The sequence below is a fragment of the Drosophila navojoa genome, chromosome 5 (assembly GCF_054131105.1).
Source record: "Drosophila navojoa isolate 15081-1374.11 chromosome 5, UAZ_NAV_1.0, whole genome shotgun sequence".
Taxonomy (NCBI): Eukaryota; Metazoa; Arthropoda; class Insecta; order Diptera; family Drosophilidae; genus Drosophila; species Drosophila navojoa.
In genome coordinates, this window is record NC_142893.1 from 20,528,867 (window position 1) to 20,547,322 (window position 18,456).

Genomic DNA, 18,456 nt, shown 5'->3' on the forward strand with positions numbered 1-18,456 from the left:
AAAAATGAATTTAGTGTGATTCCCCAAATCGACTAATTGCTGGAAATAAAAAAAAAATAGATCTTCTCCGTGACAATGCATATTGCAGCATTGCCGTGACCAGGATTCGAACCTGGGTTACCACGGCCACAACGTGGGGTCCTAACCACTAGACGATCACGGCTATTGAAGACGCTTGAAAGGCGGCCGAAAATAAGTGTATATCAGCGCAGCGAGCATTTGTGTGTGTGTGTGAGTGTGTAGCAATGCTTTGGTCAAGCTTTGCTACAGTTTCTTGAGTTTCAAACGAAGCAGAACACCAATAACGGCAACAACAATAAGACGCAACAGCAGAACACGTACCTGTAGTAATAAACAAAACAAGAAAAACAAGAGATACAAAATAATACAATAAGAAATTTACGATTGGGCGCAATTGATTTTAAATTAATTCCAGAAATCCAAACAGCTAAATTTATTATGTTTGATAAACTCCAGTGCCCAGATCATAAATTTAAGCTTATCAGTCGAGCAACAGTAATCATTATAAATATAAATATATAAATATTTTAGAATACATTTGAAAGAATATAAATGGAAAAATCAACAATCGAACGTGGTCAAATTTATAATTTTTTATTTGATCAACTGTAGAATTTATCTGATTTGCTATTCAATGTATTTCAAGTCGAAAGTTGTATAGAAGTGTCTTCATATACATAGGTAAATAGATATTATGTTGTCCTTAGTGGGCATATCCAAAAATAATTACAAACTGATGGTGTATTGTCAAATTGAAAATCTCTGGCTTCAATGTTAATTAAACGCATTTGGATTTAGGTTTTAAGCTATATAATCTTATAACATTATAGGCCAACAAGTATACATATGTACATATATTCGCTATTTCGTTTTTGCTGTTAATTTGTTTTGATTTTATACGGACGGCCAACAAGAGGAAGATCCCAAAACACTCTCACATAGTCATAAAAGAATAATTATCAAGTTATTTTGTCAACGTATAATCGAAACAAGCACAGTCGATTTTATAGGCCTTACAAAAATTCTTTATATTTGCAATATTTGTTAGCTTTTATCTCTAAGTTAAGGTCGCATATTGTTTAGACAATAAATAATTCCATATGTATGTTCATTTTTTTGTGCTATAATATTCTGATTCTAATGCATTAACGATAATTAATATCTGCTAATACATTATTACCTGATAGCATTACCAAACATTTTTTTTTATATTTAACGAATTTAATTTTAGTGAATTCTATTTTTATATGCAAGCTAAATTTATTTTTAGAAGTTTTCGTATGAATAGTACTAACAGCAAACCGCACAAAATTATAAATATAGCGTTTCTTTTTTTTTGAATAAATAAATCTAAGAATTAATAAATTCAGATATAACATTTTTAAATCCATTATCAATAATTTATTAAATAAAAAAAAATTAAAAAAATAGATCTTCTCCGTGACAATGCATATCGCAGCATTGCCGTGACCAGGATTCGAACCTGGGTTACCACGGCCACAACGTGGGGTCCTAACCACTAGACGATCACGGCTGTTGAAGACGCTGAGGCGAAGACGCAAAAAAGCTCATATCAGCGTACCATATGTATGTTTGTGTGTGTGCGCATTTATATCAATGCTTTGGTCAAGCTTTGCTACGATTCTCGTGCTTCAAACAACTTGTTTATGGAGCAAGTACACCAATAACGGCAACAATAACAAACAGCAACAGCAACAGTAACAGCACCTGCAGCAATAACCATAACAGCATCAACAACAACAACAAGAGAAAAAATAAAAGCAAAATAAAGCAAAATAAATTCAACGGTGAAAGGCAGCTAGCTGAGCGAAACCCGCCCAACTCAACCCGGCAAGTACAGAAGACAGACTAAACAACCAAGCGACAGATGGACAGACAGACAGACAGACAGAGAGACATACAGACAGACAGACATACCGACAGCCAATAAACAAGATTTTGGTTTATGAATGAATGTAAATTTTTAGCAGCACAGATGCAGAACAGAGTAAGAGAGGGAGAGAGGGAGAGAGAGAGAGAGTTAGAAAAGTAGAGAGAACGGCAAAGAGGGTAAAGGTCTGAGGAGGGGCGGGCAGGGCAGGGTGTGTTGCTTGACTTGGCATTTCAATTCATTTTGCTATCAGCAGCATTTTGCGGCTTTGCCTGTGGGTAATTGTAGAACCAAGGGCGCAGGTGAAGGGGGAATTCCGGCAACGCTGCTTAAGCAGAGGGGCAGCCGGTTAGATATGAATACGAATAATAAGTTCAGTCAAAATAAAATGTTGCATAAATTTAGAGCAGAGTATGAATATAAATGCGATTATGTTTATACTTAAGCGAATCGCAGAGTTAATTGCAATGGAATTAAATATGTTTGAGGTATTTATTTATTAGCGCACATCAATTTATGATAAATAACTTATTTAGTAGGCAAGCCAATGAACAAGTGCTGATGACTAATTGAAATAAATTTGCAACACATTAAAACCAATCATAAATCATTTTCACCTTAGGGAATATATTTTAAATGTATTTATGTTTTAGCTGCATTAAAGCGATAAAAGCTACTCCTTTGTGTTTACCGTTTTGCGTTTACAATTGGATTTGTATCGTTTATTCCCCGTCTTTTTGTTGTTGTCATTACATGTTAATTCCATTTACTAAATGAGCTAAGCTATTAAGGGGAGTGGGGTATACACGCACTTGCGAATTTCCGTTTATATTTGCAATTTAATTTTATGCCTGATTGCAAATGTTTCTTAAAGTGTTATAGAAATCGGGCTGATTAATTTTCCAAAAGTGCTTTAAAGTCATATATACCCTACTGGGTTTGAGTGGACTGGGCATACTGAATGAACTGTGCACACGCACATTTAATGAGGTGCTGACTTGTGAGCGACGGTCTACTTATTTCCCAGGAGGCATTTAAATGAGTTATATTTGTTTCCACTTAAATACATCTATTTTAAGAACATTTAAGAAATATATGCGAATATTACGCAAAAGCAATTCCAATTGACAGAGCTTTATCGCATTTGTAGCCAGGGAGATAAGCGAATATTGTTGTGCCTATTATTCAGAAATGTATATCGTCTGTATATTTTATTTATATACTTATAAGTATAAATACAGAGATAAGCAGCATGTAAAATATGATTTATGTAAGCTGATTGATTTGATTTAAAAGTGGGTGATAAGCTCTTGGGAGAGCCTCCAATTAGCTTATATTATTTGAGAAATATAGCATTGATAGTCATTATAAAGATAATGATGATTATGATACTTATATGAATTATTTTCGTCTAACATGGCGAAATTTCAGCACAGCAAGATATCAAAGTCGATTGTTATCAATCTAATGATTATCATTATATTTTCAATTGCAAATAACGAAATTTTTTCTGTGCGTGCTCGATATACATACATAATAGTATTATCAATTATAAAATCAGGTCAGGTTTTGTTTATCTTTTCCTAATTTGTTAAGTGGCCTTGAGCTTATTTGTTAGTTATTTGCTTATGTTGTGTCTCTTGTGTACATATTACAGCATTATTAGTTCGTTATTCCTTTCATAATTGTCTTATATGTAATCATTAGCAAAATCTGAGGTCGTTAAACTAAAAACTATTTCTTAAACAATCATTATCAGAAAGAAAGAGTATAAATTATAAATATACTTAAACTAGAAATAAATAAGAATAAAAATTATAAATATAATATTGAACTATAAATATAAATATAAACTATATATATAATCATAAACTATATATATCATTATAGATTAGAAATATTATTCAAAGGGAATCATTAAATTAATGATAAATACAAAAATTTTGCCCAATTTAAAATAACTCACTATTTAAATGTTTAACACACTCAGAAGAAGAAGAAGACTGCTCTGGGTACCTTTAGGAATTTCCTCCAAGTCTTCAATGCTTGGCACTGCACAACTGACCGCAACCAGGCCTGGGCGACTGAAGTAATGCTGCAGCTGCTGCCCTTTATATAGGGCGACTTCTACTCAAAGCCTAAGTCGCTCTCAAATGTTGTGCCCAGCGCCAGGTAGAGGCCCTTGCAGTCGAGAGTAAAATGACCAATGGGAACACTCTCAGATGCTGCGAGCATTCTAGCTCCGTTCTACTCAAATACAAATACCAAAAGAATGCTGCTGCATACATGTAGACAACTTAAATGATCTTCTGCACTTCATCCCTTACTTTTCATAGCTATACAGATTGAGAGACAGACTTTGAGATGGACAGGGAGAGAGATGTCTCTCTACATATACAGAATTTTTGTAAATGCTTTGTAAGGCTAAATGTTGATATGCTACATTAAAGTGGATATTTATGTACATTAAAATGAATACTTATTAGACGGCATAGAGAGCAGTTTTTTCTCTTTTATCGTTCTCTTAAGGATTAGTTTTTCTGCATAGTCTCAATTTCTGGCTATTCTATCCGATATTCATTTTCAATGAGCTAGACCACGTTCATCTTGCCTGTGTGCCTGTGTGTGTAAGTGTGCTTCTTTCCTTATCCTTTTTAACAGGAAAATATGGAAATTGACTCAACTTTCATTTCGTTGGTATTCCAGATTGACTACCCATTACTTTAATTAAATGAATGTCAAAATATATATGCATATATTTATTTCAATTACACTCAAGACCTCTTTAGCCTTAACAGGGAGACACGCCCAGCGCCTCTTATACCAACATCCAAACAAACAAGTTTCAATTCCCAACAACTTAAATACACTGCAAATATCCCGTTGTATCCAGTTTTAGTATAATTTTTGCATTCCATGATTTTGTAATTACGATTAAGTGTACAATATTATTTCAATGGTATTTTCTGTCCTTTTCGCTTTGATTGTGCGCCATTTAAAATGTAACGGGATTGGCGGTTGGTTGGGTCCCACTGTGACTGCTGGGGCTGCAGTCAATGTGGGCGTGGCTTTTAGTTTTTTTAACACCACTTTGGCGTTACGTGCGGCAAAGCCCTTAAAAAAAATACTAGTGTTTACATGTAAACTGAAAATTTATGGAATACCCACTCACACATACACATACACACATTCAATCCCACACACACACCCATCCCACTCATTCGCTCGCACACACAGACAACAGAGCGAAAAATTTTTGCACGGATTTAATTTTTGTGCAATTTTTTGTGGCCTGCTTTTGAAATATTAAAAAAGCCTGCACTTGTCTCTCTGTGTGTGTGTGTGTGAGAGAGAGAGAGAGAGAGAGAGAGAGTGCGTGTGTGTGTGTGAATATTCGCGCTCTAATAATTGCGCAAAGAGTTGGGCTATTTAAATGCAAGTATTGACCGTATGACTATGAAATAAGCAAACGCGCAAATAAAAACAAAATAAATAAATGAGTATAAAATAAATAAAAAATAAATATACACATTATGGATTTGTAATTTACATGAAGAGGATAAAGTTCAACAAAAAGTGCGCTTCATAATTGCTTTACAGTGGGTTAGATCAGTAAAGATATGCGCGATAAATATTTAAGAATTGGAATATATATCAATAAATTTTGGACTATTGCATAGTTGAAGAAGCTTATGGGAAAGGAGATTGATATAGTAGTCGTAGTGATATAGAGAAAGAACAACTGAGTGTGGCAGAAAATTGGAGGAAAAGACAGTGAGAGTGAAAGAGAAAGAGAGAGGGAGAGAGAGAGAGAGAGTGAAAGACAGAAGACAATGAGAAAACAAGAGTTAGATAGACAATGGATTAAGACTGACCCAAAGAGAGAAGAAGATGAACTGAACGAGGAATGTGAGTGATAGAGGAACAAAGAAAAGAGAAATAGAAAATAAAATAAATGTCAGATAATGGATAGAGACGGATATGTTGGCACAGATAAAATTAAGAATAACTTAAATCATAATTTATATTTGATAATCGCTTCATAGAACAGAATTAAGGAAACACGAATTTGTACAGCATATCTACAATTACCTTAAGCAAAAGAAATGGAGTCTATGGGAATTGTGTAGAATTGTGTCGCAGTATGCAGCATATACTATTTATTTTATTTATTGTTGTATCTATCTACTGACCTACCTATATATGTATAAAGTTATTGTTCCACATAACATATATACAGTTTTTATCAACAATTCATTCCATTCTACTCACTGTATTGTGTTGCTGTGCCGCCAACTAGTCTGCCTCGTTTGAGGGTCACGATTGATCGATTCATGTTGTTTTATTCGGTTTTTTGCAGTCGCGGATTGGATTGTGGGATAGGTTTTTATGTTCTAATAATTTGCAGTTGTCCGGCATTGGGGGAACACGTGCGCCAGTTGTCAGCTGCAGCTGTCATATAGGCGCTTGACTATAAATATGACACGAAACACGAACCCTTTGTACAGTTGCACTTGGGCAAAATGCAGGATAACATTCATACGCCCTTCAGCTCGGACATACCGCTCGCTTTTATATATACCGATGAAGTGACTGGACAGACTCTATACTGCGGCCCATATCTGCGCTCTTTGGAGAGCTTCGCCGAGAGATTTAACTTCAAGCTGCAGCTGGATCATGTGGAAAATATGGCAAAGAAGACGCTGCTGCTCCAGCAGATTGCCGAGGGAGAGTATAACACATCTGTACACGGCGTGAGCATAAGGAGCACATTGGAGGATCCCTCGTCGACCATCACAGCATACAGCTACCCCGTTGAGGTGACGAAGTACTGTGTGATGGTGCCCTTGGCGCCGGAGCTGCCCAAGTGGATGTACATGGTCTGGCCATTGGGCAAGTACGTCTGGACCACGCTCTTCCTGGCCATCTTCTACGTGGCGCTGCTTCTGCGCTACGTGCACCACGGCGAGGCAGCCACTCGCTCCTACACGCGCAACCTGCTCCACGCCATGGGCATCATCATGTACAGCCCGAATATGAATATGCCAGTGCAGCTCTGCCAGCCGCCGTTCCGTATACTCATCTTCTACACGCTGCTCTACACACAGGGCTTCATACTGTCCAATTATCACATGAGCCACATGACCTCCTTCGACATGAAGCCGGTGTTCGTAAAGCCCATTGATACGTGGTCGGACCTGATAGAGTCGAGGGTGCGCATTATCATACCGGACACGCTGCTGGAGGAGCTGCGCACCTTACCTGTTGTAAATATCTCCTCATTAGACGCCCAATTCGAGCCACGCGAGTTCCACGACTTTCAGGAGCTCATGGTGAATCCGTCTCGCGAATATGCCTATGTGGTTACCCAGAATGCGTGGGAGTTCTGGAACCGACAGCAGAGCGTGCTCATCCAGCCGTATTTCCACATGTCTCGCGTCTGCTTTGGGGGCCTCTTCAACGCCTTTCCCCTGCAGCGGGATGCGCCCTTCGTCGATCAACTAGATCGTACCATGCTGTACATAAGGGAATCTGGTCTGTGGGGCTACTGGGAGGACATGGCCTTCGTGTTTGCATTGCGTGCGAATGTCGCAAAGATATTCCTGGACACGTATCCCGTGGAGACATTGAATCTGGAGTTCTTCAAGACGGCATGGATTGTGATCATCGGCGGTTTGCCGCTTTGCTCAGTGGTCTACTGCTTGGAGCATCTGTGGAGCCGTTGGATGAACGGGCAGAGCAAATATTAGAAATTTAGCATATATATTAAGAAATTTGATATGATTCTTAATGATTATATAAAGCATTTTCAATAATATGATTACCCCATTTATGATTCATTCATGTGGTGATATACTACATATGCATATGTATATTCCAGATGTCATTTATTTATTATTATTCTGCTAAAAAATATTTAATATATTTATATATATTGTAATATTAATTTTATTTCAAAATTGTTTAAAAAAATGCACTGATAAGAGTTTATTTGCTCGCAATTAAAAAAAAATGTATAGACTCAATATTATCTTTTATTTTAATCATCATTAGCTACGTAGGCTTGTTAATGCCATTGCTATTACAATATCCAATATTATCCTTAAGTAAAAAATCATGAATATAGAGGTTGTCATAGGAAAAAATGAAGCCTTTGATTATTTAGTCGATAATAAAAAGATCAACAATGATAATGACACTAAAAATGAATAACAAAATATGTATATTCCTTTTATTCTGTAACAAAATAAGTTGATATATTCGAATAATGATTTACTCATAGAATTAGAAAAATGTTTACATTCAATAATATAACATTTTGCTGCTTTTTATGACCTAAATCAATTGAAAATCAGGGTATAATTAAAAAAAAAAAAAAACATTTCTTTTTTATTAAAGAAGCTCGGTTGGTTGGGAATTATCTAGTTTGCATATGCCTTATAATATAAATATAAATTCATATTTAAATGTATTTAAACATTTATTTATTTAATTTATTCAATTATTCCTATTGTATGGAATCTAAAAATAAAAAACAACAGCATTATGCTGTCATAGCCACAAATTAGGTTATATTGTTTTAATTAAACCTATTTACAAGAAGGCATGAAAGCAAGAACCCGCACCCTTGAGTCGCTCGTTTAGTTGCTGAATTATAATGTCAAATGTTATGGATATTTAAGATAAGCATCGAGAAATGACCTTGTTTAATTGTTATGTTCGTCAAAGCAAGGAATGTAATCCCTTGAGCAATAGTCAAAGGCATTTAGGACGCTATAAAGGCCAACTAAACGCAGACATTACGCATACGCAACGTGAACGCTTCGCAGTTATGTATTCGCCCCGCTGGTTTATCATTTTAATCGTGCTGCCGTTGCCATGGAGCTGCGGCTGGAACAGCAGATACATAAGCAGACTGCTAATCAGTGTTAATCGGATGGTTCCGTTCCAGGATTTGGTTTGGTTCGTTAGCCAGCAGCTGGACAGCGAGCAGAGGGACAACATGGAACAATTCATTCGCCAGCATCACGATGTGTTTGCCTTATCCCAGGTCGTTGTTGTCAACAACTCGGATATGCGAATGAGCAACTCGGCGGTCAGACGCAACCAGATGACCGTTATCTTCACCACGGGCCTGCACGATCCCATCATGGAGGTGACCAACAAGGTGCTGCTGGGGAAGCACTTCTACCTCGCCGTGTTCATGATGATGGGGAAGGTGGCGAACATGGAGGATGTCTACGAGATCTGCCAGTTCCTCAACGACAATCAATATGAGAATTCGCTACTGTACTTCGAGTCGATGGACGGCATCAATCAGATCTACGGCGCACGTCAATATCCATCGTACGAGATCGAGAATCGCACCGACCTGCAGAAGTTCATGAAGACCAAGATTAGCCAGGTGACGAACGCGGTCCACGACGTGGGCGGCTATCGCTTTGCCACGCCTATGCGCGAAGATGCGCCGCATCTGTTCCGAGTGGGCGACCGCTACGAGGGCAGCACCTATCGCATCATCAACACGTTTGTGGATCACCTTAACGGGAGTTTCAAGCAACTGGAGCTGCCGCCAGACGCGCTTGGAGGTCGCGCGGTCAATATGAAGCAAACGCTGCAGCTGGTGCGGGATCGGCAGGTGCAGTTCGTGGCCCATGCCTACGCCTTGTTCATGCCGGACGACGACCTGGAGAAGAGCTATCCACTGCTGGTGGTGCCCTGGTGCTTGATGGTGCCGCTCTACAACAGCGTATCCACCTACTTCTATGCGCTGCAGCCCTTCGACACGACCGTTTGGTTCTTTGTGCTGGCCGCCTTTATGCTGCTCAGTTGGCTGGAGCTGCTGTGGCTGCGACTGGGGCGGGGGCTGGGGCACAGCAGGGGCCGTGGCTCAGCGGGAGTGACCACAGCGCTGCTGAACTCCTTCTGCTACATCATCAACATAGCCACGGGCAGGCAGCTGCTGCAGCCCCCGCTGCTGCGCTTCCTGCTGCTGCTGGCCGTCTTCTTTCACGGCTTCTTCCTGTCGGCCAACTACACCTCCACCCTGGGCAGCATTTTGACCGTGAACCTGTTCCATGCTCAGCTCAATACCATGGACGATCTGCTGCGGGCTCAGCTGCCTGTGATGATCATCGACTACGAGATGGAGTTTCTGCTGCAGCTGCACAAGGAGCTGCCGGCCGGCTTCATCAAGCTGCTGCGCCCCGTGGACAGCGGAGTCTTTGCCCAGCACCAAATGCAGTTCAACAGTTCGTTCGCCTACTTTGTCACCGAGGACAGCTGGCAGTTCCTGGACGAGCAGCAGCGGCACCTGAAGCAGCGCCAGTTCAAGTTCAGCGACATCTGCTTCGGCTCCTTCCACTTGGCCTATCCCATGCAGCGCGACTGCTCGCTCTGGCGCGACCTCGAGTACTACACGTTCCGCGTTCACTCCTCCGGCCTGCTGTACTACTACGCCCGGCTCAGCTTCGAGTCGGCGCTGCATGCGGGCATCGTGCATCGCCTGCAGGAGCGCAACGAATACACATCAGCGGGCCTGCAGCATCTGGCCATAGCATTCATTATGCTCTTGGCCATGTCGGCTCTGGCCTTCATCGTTTTCATCATCGAACTGCTAACGAGATTCCAGTTTTAATTACGCACAGCGAATTTGATTATTGATTTGCCATTGACCTCAAAATTTGTATAACTCACGCGCTTCGTTTGGCATTTCGCATTTGGCTGAAATTAAATTTGAATTTGAAACTAGATTCAGTTGACCTCAAACCCAATTATCCGAGTGCAGGGTGTCGAAGAGGCGCCGAAATGGATTGTAAATTGATTCATCAGTTTCAAATAGATTTATCGAATTTTGTATTTTAAATAACTCTGGGTAATTAAATGAAAAATTACAGATTGAATTAAATAGAGAGCAGGAGAGCAGAGTCTCCAAGAGTCTAAAGTCGATGTTATTATTATGTAAAAGCAAATCAAACTGTAAAATAATAAACAAATAAATTATTATTATATTTTTTTTCTTTGTTCTTAGTTTACCAAATTATTAAGATCATAAATCAGAATTATTATTTATTATTTAATTTCATAAGTCTACTATTATTATTTTAAAGTAATGAATATAAATTTATATCTAATATATTATTATTATAGCACTTCCATTTCTTATAAAAATAAAACTTTTTTTTTGTAATTATTTAAAATAAGTATTTAATTACTCAAGTAATTGAGAAAATTATTTTATTATAGTTTTATTATTCTAAAACCACCACTAAATAGCTATGGGTAATCAAATGAAAAAGTATCTATTAAATAAAGATCTGGATCTCTAGTCTCCAAGACGCTGAAAGCATTCCTAGAGATTAGAGATCCTGCTCTAAATTAAAATGCATGCATAGAGATTATAAATCCTTTTCTACATTTAATTATAATAATAATATTTCATTTAATTATAAAATATCATTTAAAAATTATATATTTGATATAGGTATGAAAATATACTTTTTTAATCTAAGTATTTAAGAATTTACAAAACCTAATTTCATTAAGATCCACATATTTCAAGGTAAGTATCCTATTTAAGATTTATCATCAAATGAAATTTGAATTAAAAACTAGATGAAGCAGGTAATATTATAAAAATAAATCCATTGCAATTAGTTTAATAAACTCCAAATATATTTATTAAATTCGTTATTTGAAATATCTTATAATTCGTATTTCTAGGGCCTAGAGATGAAATTGAAAGCAGTTACAAATTTTAGTTCAATTTCTAAAGCCGAAGGCCTCAGTGGCCAGTGCTTGTGGTTATGCTAATTTTAATTTTACATTAACTCTAATATCAAATCAATAAACATATAAAAAAACTATTTTAGCTAAATTCAAGCACTTTTCCAGCATTCATCTCCTGCAGCTTCGGCGCCTATTTACTGCAGCTCTCAGTTTTTGCCACAGCTTGTGGCCATGCGCGTGCATTACATGCTGATGCCATTTCATCTCCAGGATGAACGCCGTGCCGGCTAGGACGAGACCCATGCACCAGGTGCGCATCATGCTGGACAAGAAGGTCATGCTCAGTGGCTGTGGCTGCTCATGCAGAATTATCAGGTGAATGACGCGCATGTACAGTGCCTCCCAGAAGGACTCCCACTTCCAGTGATGCCTCAGGCCCGATTCCTGGGAAATCAGTATGAAGTTCTGCAGCGGCGACTGCAGATGCGAGTCCAGATGCATGGGGAAAACGTGGTAGAACGGACCCGAACAGATCTGCGTCAGCCTGAACACCGGCACACGGAGGTGCTTCTGCAGCATCATGATCAGATCCCAGCGATCGCTGGACACAAAGTAGCCAAAGCTCGCGTTCAGCAGATCGCGATGGCGCTGAATAAACATCGCATCCGCAACAACGACTTGTTGAAGAAAGCGCTCCGAGTACTGATCCCTTTTACGGGCAAGAGCATTGTACTCAAAGTCCTGCACGTAGATGATCAGGTTGGCGTCGATAACGTCCTGCAGGGTGTTCAGCTGGCGCACGGGCGGCGGCGAGGTGAAGTAGCTGGCCATCTTGCTGATGTACATGTTCGAGGCGACCATGCCCATGATGGTGAGCACCAGATAGAGATAGCGCATACGCCTGTCCCTAGTCCGCACTATCGAGGTGGGCGGACTGTTGATCAGACTGAGGATGCATTGCAGCAGAATGGCACTGAGATCCCTCGGCCGCTGCGGCGAGCAGAGCCAAAGGCCAAAGCCCACATAGAGCACCGTCAGGAGTAGCAGCAGCCAGACGTTGTCCTGCAGAGCCTCGCGTACATACAGCTCCTGCACCGAGTCGTTGCGGTAGGGCACCATCAGGCACCAGTCGTTGATGCCGATCGGGTAGCTGAAGCTGACCGAGTAGTTGCCGATGAGGTCGGTGTAGGAGTGGATCAGTGTCTCATAGACGCCCTGGCCGACGAGCTCCAAGAGGTACGGCAGATTGAAGGTAGTTATGGTTAGGTTAGCGGAGGTGTCATGCATCGTGGCATTGACATAGTCGAGGAATCCCAGAAACAGTTTGCCACTGGTGCCGTATACCGTCCTCTGATCCGCTCCCTTGAACACGCGTGGCATATCGTAGAACACCGGCGTATTCACCACATATCCCATCATATTGCAGCTGCGGTTCTGAAAGAAGTCTCGAGCCATCCAGTGCTCGGTGTTGTTCACAAAGTGTTGCGTGGGATACGGATTCAGCTGGTAGACGTTGTCGTTGATGGTCAGCAGCAGCGTTTTGGTGAACTGTTTGGTCCAGCTCCAGCGAAGAACGTCCTGGAATATGTGCGAGAATTGGGTAAAGGTCTCAAAGTTCTCATGATAGTTCGCACTGCTCAGATATGGAAACAGAATGAAGATCGTCTTCAGCCAGCGTATGCCCTTGAGCGTCTCCGAGGCGACCTCCATGATGGGATCGCTGTGGTGTGTGGTGAAGACCATCACCAGAGATGGCGTGCTTATCAGGCTCTTGATCGTGGTGTTCGAGTTGATCGAGCTGCGGTTGTTGCGCACGATGATGCGCGGCACGAGGGGAAACTGCTGCCAGAACTTCCTGAAGAATTCGCTGCCGGCCGGACTATTCAAATTCAGTTTCTCCGATATGTAGAAGATGAGGTTGTGAAAGTGGTAGACACTGTCGATGCGTGTGACCACATCGATGACGAAATCATTGTTGATGCTCTGCATATGCCTCGCAACTGTCGCATTCCCAGCCGTCTGGGGCGTTGGCGTAGCCACCTGAGCGGGTCGAGCTGGTCGCAATATGAGCTGAGCTGCCAGCTTGTTCATTTTTATGGAACGATTGTCGAAACGCAACTGATTCGCTATCCCCGGCCTGTCTTCCTGCCGGTCTGCGGTCTCTCCGGCTCGCGTGTGGTCCACTCCGTGTGGGTTAGGTCAGAGCTGGCTTTGATTATTGCATTCCAACACCAAGTTTGACATATTGGACACACCGAGCGTTTTATTGGCTGGCAATCAAAATTGTTTACACTGGATGACAGCTGACCAAGCAGGAGCGTTTCAGTTAGCGAGAGGGTTCCATTAACGGTTGGCTACATTTTTAAAGATTTTATTAAGATGTTGAGTTCTGTAAAAAATAATAAGTTATTTAAAATGCTTATTTTCTGTTTTTATATATATATATATAATGATATATTTACAAATACATTAGATTATTGAAAATATCATAGATATTATAGAATTTAAATTAAACTTCTAAATTATATAAATATTTCTTTAAAAAAAAATGTGATAAAAATAAATTAATATTTTAGTTTATTAAATTTGTAAAATCAGATACATATCATTATTATCAGAATTTATTTTCTTACTTGTCATGTCAATTATTTTATATCAAATATGTATATATATTCCTTGTTGTTACAATCGCTAATATTAAAATGTTATTTTGTAATAGTCTTCTAATTTTAAGTTGATTTATTTTTTTCTAAATCATTATTTTTTAATTAATAATTATAATTATCTAATTACCTATAAATGAGTGTATTATTTTAAGTATAGCTTGAGCCATTATTAATTTTTATTTTATTGTATAATATTTCACACATTTCTTATTATTTTGAATACGTTTATCAGCGCTCCTGCTCACCATGCTGTGTGGCCGTAGTTGTTTATTGAGTCATAAAAAGCGAAAACCCCTTTTGGCGTTTATCTCAAGTGCAAATCGCTCATATGCGCTATTTAGTCGTATTTATGCGGAACGGTTCATATAATTGGACAAATCGTTGCAGGACATGCGAGGGCCTTAAAGCGGGCGCACTTTAACTATCTGGCATTGAAACGGATTTGCGGCTCACGCGGCGAACGCAATTAAAAATCACGCATACGCAGCGTGCAACGCGCACGCACCAAAAACCCGTTAGCTGCCTACTTTACGGGCAGCTGGCAGCCTTAGCAGCGTTTTAGGTGTTCGAAATGCGCTTTGCATGACTTTGACAACAAAATCCGATGCAGTCTACATGACGCTGTGTAATTGCTGTGAAATTTCATAAATGTGCACAAATGCCAGCAGACAAGGCCATAAGCCGGGCATGGCTTATCGGGTTACGTCTTGGCTTTTATGGCCAGCAAAATGCAATTAGCCACACACACACACACACACACAGAGACATACACAGAGAGAGGGAGTCATTCATATTGTTAGCTTGGCTTGGAGCTTAAAATATTTATGATTGATGCTGGCTTAGTCCAGGTCCTTCGCTTGCTATATTGGCGCTCTAATGCCACATTGACAGCGCGCATGCTTTTGTTCGATGATTTTACAAATTTCTGCGATTTGCTGCTTACGTAATTGTACTGTGCAGTAATGCGCTTTGCGCTAAGTCAAAGTTGTTCACACATTCACACACACACTTACACCTACGCTTACCCTCTTCCAGTTGATCTGAAGTATCGTGCGAACTATGGCAGCTGGCCAACACCTGAAGCTACACTTCACTTAAAACACAGGGGCGTGGCAGTAGACAAAAGACTGTGGGCGTACTGCGTTGGGCGTGTCAACATGTGTTTCGGGAAGCATCATATGACAGCATTTTAGCATTTTATTATATTATTTTTCTTTTCTCTTCAAGATTTTCTTTTCCTTTGTGTATGTGTGTGTGTGTGGTTTTTAATGCTTGCGCCGCTAGCGCTAAAATACATTAAGCCAGCTTGTTGAGCCGCATTCAGTTTTTATTTATTTTTGTATGCCTTTCAACTGCTGCTGTGTTGCACAGTGTTCAAGGGGTGTTCCACGCCCGAGAAGTCAGCGAGTGACAAATGAAATTTACGGGATTATATTCGCGTTAACTTATGGCTGCAAAACAACTTTTTGTTTGTTGTTCGCAGAGACGTCTTGAAAAATGTAAATGAAATGAATGCAAGCATTTATAAAAATTAAAATTAATCAATATCAAAACAATATTAGATATTTATTTAGTTTTTTTTATATGTTGACTGAAAGGAATAGAAAATAAATGGAGAACATTTCATATATATTTTTAAAATTAGTTTGATCTAGTTATAATTTTTAATATCTTTTTTAGGTTAAAGAGGAATTTATATATATTCAAAATGGTATTACGTAGTTTTTATTCAAAGGGACATATATTATATATCTTTATATTTTCATAAGTTTTTTAATGTACTCAGCAAAAATAATGAAAGAAAGGCAATTCGCCTTGAATTAACATTTTCAATGCTTAAAAATGTATACAATTATGATGTTAGAATATTTAATATAAAAAAATATTTATATTTTACGTTATGTTTATATCAAACAAAATCTAACAACAATTATTTATGTAAATATATACTTATAAGTAAATATATCTACAAATATTTGGTAAAAACTTTCTTTAAATAAATCGATTTAAGCCAAGTATGCCATTTAGTTATACCTTTAGAAGCATTTAAGATAGAATTTAAACTTACGAATTAGTGTCATAGAGATAATAATTAATTAAACATTAAAAAATAATATTCTTTAAATGAAATTACTTAAAAATTACATATATATGTTTATATATATTAAATATTGTAGTTACAATTATTTTCATAATCATTTTAATTTTTATTTATTACAAAATCTTTTAAAGCTTTGTTTTGATTTTTTGTGGCTTTCCTATTTCTTTTGCGACACTTGCAGCTCTGACAACATTTTAAAATCTGGCCAGCCATAAAATAACTGTTCTATTACAATGCTGCCACGCCCCTGTCTAACAGCTCCGAAATTGAGTTATAAATTTGCCAGCTACAGCGCATATAAAATGTTTTTTTTCTTTCTATATTTTTATGCTGTATTTTCTGTTTGCATGAAGTATCTTATTTCAAATTGTTTTAGTTACACTTATTTTTTACCCCAGAGCACGAGTCTAAATGTATCAACTGTAAATGTGTGTGTGTGTGCCTGTGTGTGTGTGTGCCATTTGGAAACGGAAGCAAAATGTTGCGAATGTGTGCAAAAGTAGTTGAACGAAGGCCCTCGAGTTGTTTCGTTGCCCGTTGCTCATGTCAAGTGCCAGCTGTGTCCTGCGTCCTGCGTCCTCTGCCCGTCTGTGCTACACGCCCACCGCCTGACAGCTGGGCTGCACTCTCGACATTTAGAGACCTCGCCCAGCCGCCAGCCGCCAGCCGCCAACTGCCATCCACCTACCTAGCCATCCAGCCAACCACCCATCCCAGCCCACTCAGCGGGCCAGAGCAGGTGTGTTTGACTGGCACCGCAGCATGTGTCGAAACATTGCCAACCACTGGCCGCTGTTTCTGTCTGTGATGGTGTGTGTGTGTGTGTGTGTGTGTGTGTGTGCGGCAACAGCAACTAACTGTTAAGCGAAATTACCGCAATCTCCGCACGTCGAACAATTTTTAATGCTGAAAAATGTGTTTTCTAATTTTCTCTTGCCCGAGTGTTTTTCGCCTGACCAAGTTTATTTTGGCTTTTATCTGAATGTGTATACGTTTGTGTGTGTGTGTGTGTGTGTGTGGACAACAGGTGTATGTAATGTGTGTAAGTGCGGACTCTTAGCCCGCCTGCAATATTAATGAAATATAATTATTTTACCATTGAAACTTACTCTTTTTCGTGGACATTTTGCCGTGGCTTTAAGACAAAAATAAAAGCGGAAAAGCTTTACCACGTGCAAACACATTGCCAATGTTCTTAAGTGGCTAAATTGGTTCCTTAATGAAAATGAAAATGAAAAACTGAAATGCATGCAGCTGGCCAAAGACTGAAAATAATTTTGAGCGAAACAGTTTTATGGATCTGCATTTATGCTTAGTTTGCATAGTGGAGTTCTTACCATATCTATCTTTCTGTCAGATTATTTATTCGTCTCTCAGTTGCTCTAACGTCTGTCACACACAGTCGGTACATCTGTTTTGTCCTTCTGTCTGACAGTTTAGTCTTTAGTCAAACAATCAATCCATCTTTCTATTTTCAATATAGATTTATATTCGTTCGTTCATTAGTTATTCTTCAAAGAGAATGAAAGAATAACTATAAATAACTCGGATCCGTATTCCCTCATTCTATTCCCTTTTCCTTTCCTTCTTCTTCTTTTTCTTCTTCTTCTTTAATTTGGTGTCAACTGAAGTGTATTTGAAATAGTCTATAATTTATTGTAATTTCCCGGATTACCATCTAAATCGAACAATTAATTATAATATTTAGTAATGTTGCAAAGTGTATATAAGTATTGGCTCTTATAAAAATCCAGAATATTTTATATACCCAAAAGACTACTCAATTTGAATGCATATATAAGTATTTGTAAAAGGAAAGGTAAGAACAGTTGATTGGCAATTGTGATCGGGTAATATAAGCCAAAAGCAACGCTAACTCAACTGACGCTATGTGTGGGCAAAGATATTATATTATTCAAAATAATATGTTGAAAAGCGCGATTGACAGTTGAGTTAGGGCATCTATTAGTCAGTCGTTGCCGTCGCTAATGACAGCAAAAATTCCTTCTTTAATATATTTTAGGCTATCTGTCAGCCGGTCATTTCCG

The 18,456-nt window shown here is 39.0% G+C and overlaps 3 protein-coding genes and 2 non-coding genes across 5 annotated transcripts; 2 read left to right on the forward strand and 3 right to left on the reverse strand.

Annotated features, from left to right (window-relative positions):
• Positions 1-91: 91 nt before the first annotated feature.
• Positions 92-163, reverse strand: TRNAH-GUG (transfer RNA histidin (anticodon GUG)). Its single transcript has one exon. It is a non-coding gene; the product is annotated as a tRNA-His (tRNA).
• Positions 164-1,483: 1,320 nt separating this feature from the next.
• On the reverse strand, positions 1,484-1,555 carry TRNAH-GUG (transfer RNA histidin (anticodon GUG)). The gene has a single exon. It is a non-coding gene; the product is annotated as a tRNA-His (tRNA).
• A 4,648-nt stretch (positions 1,556-6,203) lies between these two features.
• Ir56b (Ionotropic receptor 56b) lies at positions 6,204-7,662 on the forward strand. Its single transcript, XM_018103062.2, has one exon. The coding sequence runs from the start codon at positions 6,436-6,438 to the stop codon at positions 7,660-7,662; it is 1,227 nt and encodes a 408-aa protein (XP_017958551.1). The 5' UTR covers positions 6,204-6,435.
• A 934-nt stretch (positions 7,663-8,596) lies between these two features.
• Positions 8,597-10,768, forward strand: Ir56c (Ionotropic receptor 56c). Its single transcript, XM_018103063.3, has one exon. It carries the CDS (start codon positions 8,610-8,612, stop codon positions 10,548-10,550), a length of 1,941 nt encoding a protein of 646 aa, XP_017958552.2. The 5' UTR covers positions 8,597-8,609; the 3' UTR covers positions 10,551-10,768.
• A 1,041-nt stretch (positions 10,769-11,809) lies between these two features.
• Ir56d (Ionotropic receptor 56d) lies at positions 11,810-14,008 on the reverse strand. The gene has a single exon (XM_018103064.3). The coding sequence runs from the start codon at positions 13,730-13,732 to the stop codon at positions 11,810-11,812; it is 1,923 nt and encodes a 640-aa protein (XP_017958553.1). The 5' UTR covers positions 13,733-14,008.
• Between the last annotated feature and the right edge of the window lie 4,448 nt (positions 14,009-18,456).

Excerpts from the sequence above, each read along its gene's own strand:
- Ir56d (XM_018103064.3), bottom strand. The coding sequence starts at position 13,732 with ATGAACAAGCTGGCAGCTCAGCTCATATTGCGACCAGCTCGACCCGCT.
- Ir56b (XM_018103062.2), top strand. The coding sequence starts at position 6,436 with ATGCAGGATAACATTCATACGCCCTTCAGCTCGGACATACCGCTCGCT.
- Ir56c (XM_018103063.3), top strand. The coding sequence starts at position 8,610 with ATGACCTTGTTTAATTGTTATGTTCGTCAAAGCAAGGAATGTAATCCC.